At 40.3% G+C, this 2,500-nt stretch overlaps 1 protein-coding gene across 1 annotated transcript in view; it reads right to left on the bottom strand.

Annotated features, from left to right (window-relative positions):
* Positions 1-617: 617 nt before the first annotated feature.
* The window catches only part of LOC148725243 (uncharacterized), an 8,803-nt gene continuing 6,920 nt past the window's right edge, over positions 618-2,500 (bottom strand). Inside the window, exon 2 of the mRNA XM_088730916.1 lies at positions 618-2,500. This exon is cut by the window's right edge and continues 299 nt beyond it. Coding sequence (XP_088587042.1) covers positions 1,149-2,500 — 1,352 coding nt within the window. The 3' untranslated portion in view covers positions 618-1,148.

Genomic DNA, 2,500 nt, shown 5'->3' with positions numbered 1-2,500 from the left:
CTAATGAAGACAAGAAAATATTCAATGTGGCGAAGTTCTGTTGGATATGTGGTGAGTCTTTCCCCACAGATCCTGTTGTGGTCGCTTTGATTGGCAACTCATGCGACAAAGTTAGAGATCACTGTCATTTCACTGGCAAGTGTAGAGGATTTGCATGCAGAAATTCCAATTTTCAATTCACAAAGCCAAAGTTCACTCCTGTCATATTTCACAACTTGGCTGGTTATGACTCTCATCTTTTCATCAAGAATCTTGGAAAGACTGAGGGAGACCTAAAGTGCATTCCCAATAATGAAGAGAAGTACATCAGCTTCAGCAAATCTGTTGCTGTTGGCTCTTACACTAACAAAGAAGAAGAAGTTGCCATCAAGACTGATTGCATGAATTAATGGTATATTAAGCTCATCATTCCTCATGTTACTTAAAGTAGGAGCATTGTTTTTTTTTTTAAATTTTCAGTTGAGGCCATTTGCAAATTGTTAAGGAGGTAGTTAACCCTTATTTGGTATTCAATAAAACAGTGGCATATTTTTTTAATGATTCAACCAAACTCCATGAAATTTGGACAGAAGATAGAACTTATTGAGTTCGAAAGATTGACATGACATAATTATAAGGTGCCACGCCCACCAGTTGCCATGGCAACCTCAGAAAACTGCGGTTCACTCTCTATTTTATGGCAAACCTATCTTAGCAAATACATACAATGAAGCAATGAAACTCTACAAGGACACTTATATGGATGCAAATTGTGCAATGAGTGAAATAGTTTTTGAGTGTCGCCAATTCGAAGTCGCACTTGATTAAAGTAGCACGTTTCCATAGCAACCAACTAAGCTGCCGTAAAGGGCTAAAACTAATTCACTCATTGCACAATACTACTAAAACTACACATCCTGTGAAAAAATGGTAAAAATCCATTGAAAAATGGCAAAGATATAACTGCCACAAGTGTGTAAATGAGATTTTAAGAAAAATGCTTTGAAAATTTAAGACATGAGCTGTGAATGTAGTTCACCGTAATTCCCTTCCATTTTGGCAGTCAGGAGGCTTTTTTAGTTTTTATCAACTGAGAACATTAAGTATAACTGAAAAGTTTTTCTCCAGCCAAAGTACATGGCTGGATGGCAAAAAAAAGTCAGTTTAGTTTAGTTCTCTTCATGAATACGCTGCTCTTTTGAAGGGGCCACAACTTCAAAAATAGGTTCTGCGAATGTGATCTCCACATGTTCCTCTCTGCTTGTGGATTCTGCAACTGTGATCTCCACATGTTCCTCTCTGCTTGTGGATGGTAACACCTGAATGTCTTTCCTGGACTCAACTTTCTTTCCTTGCTTTACTGTTGTTTCAGGCTTTGAATCAAGGCCAAAGGCCCCTGAAGAGTATGATTCCTCTCCTTTCGACTTCCGCTTTGCACGCAAATTTTTCCTTTGTTTCCTATATTTCAATGAAACTTTTTGTCCTGCACTTTTTATCCTTTTTTTGTCTTGTTCCCTCAAAGCTTTCAGCATGCTTGCACCAGGATTCACTCCAGAAAGATCCATAATGACTGCTTTATTAGCTGCCCCAGTGTTAAACACAGCCACAGTTTCGCAAACAGCTATTCGTACTCTTCGCACACCAACAAAGGTTGTTTTTGAACACTTGGACCACAACTGAGCATTAACACTCTCATTCTGATTTTGAGTGAGTCCCTGGAGGCACCTTGTCAAAAGAGATTCATCAGACAATCTCTCAAAAATGGGATCTAACTCTTTCATGGAAACTTCTGGTAGACGCTTGCTGTTGTCGTAAGTGTTTGTCTTGTTTTGCTTGTCTGCCCAGAATTTACACCAAGTGCTTTCCCCCTTTGGGCAGTGTCTATGCTGCTTTTCCAGAGGCATGCTCGTATCCTCTATCATGTGGCACTGAATGGCCTTGATACTCTCTCTCATTCCTTGAAGGTTGCCTGAATTTTCTCTTATAGCATTGCCATAATAGTTCTGAATGCGGTCAATAAGTTTGTCTGTTAGCCGCCCTTTTCCAGCAACACCTTTTCCGTCAGCTAGTTTTCTTCCCTTCATGTCCTTTTTATACTTCCGAAGAGCTGTGCCCATTCTCTTTTGGACATGTCCAACACACTCCTCCTTGACTACAGTGTACTTGTCTCCATATTTTGCAGCCATGGCCTCTCGCACGCGGCCAAAACAACTACTGTCACCATCACCCACAAAGGTTGTATACTTCAGGCTGTAGTTTTCTTTACTTCTACCAAACATTTCAACTGCTGCAGAAGCCTCCATGTCCTCAGAGCTGGTGGAATGGTTAATTTGGCAATTTGTATGGCCAGCTTTCCAAGCTTTAAATTCTTCGGTGTCTTTGTCCATATTCGCACGAGCTCGACACTCGTGGCAAATAAGAGACTTTACCTCATAATCAATAATCTCTCCAGTAGCCACTGAAATCACAAACACAACACCGATCTTTGAGGAATGGCCCCTTTTCTGCCATGTTCCATCAA

Source organism: Stylophora pistillata, chromosome 8 (genome assembly GCF_964205215.1).
Source record: "Stylophora pistillata chromosome 8, jaStyPist1.2, whole genome shotgun sequence".
In the NCBI taxonomy this organism is placed as follows: domain Eukaryota; kingdom Metazoa; phylum Cnidaria; class Anthozoa; order Scleractinia; family Pocilloporidae; genus Stylophora; species Stylophora pistillata.
The sequence above is the reverse complement of the archived record's forward strand: the minus strand, read 5'-3'. Positions and strand labels throughout refer to the sequence as shown.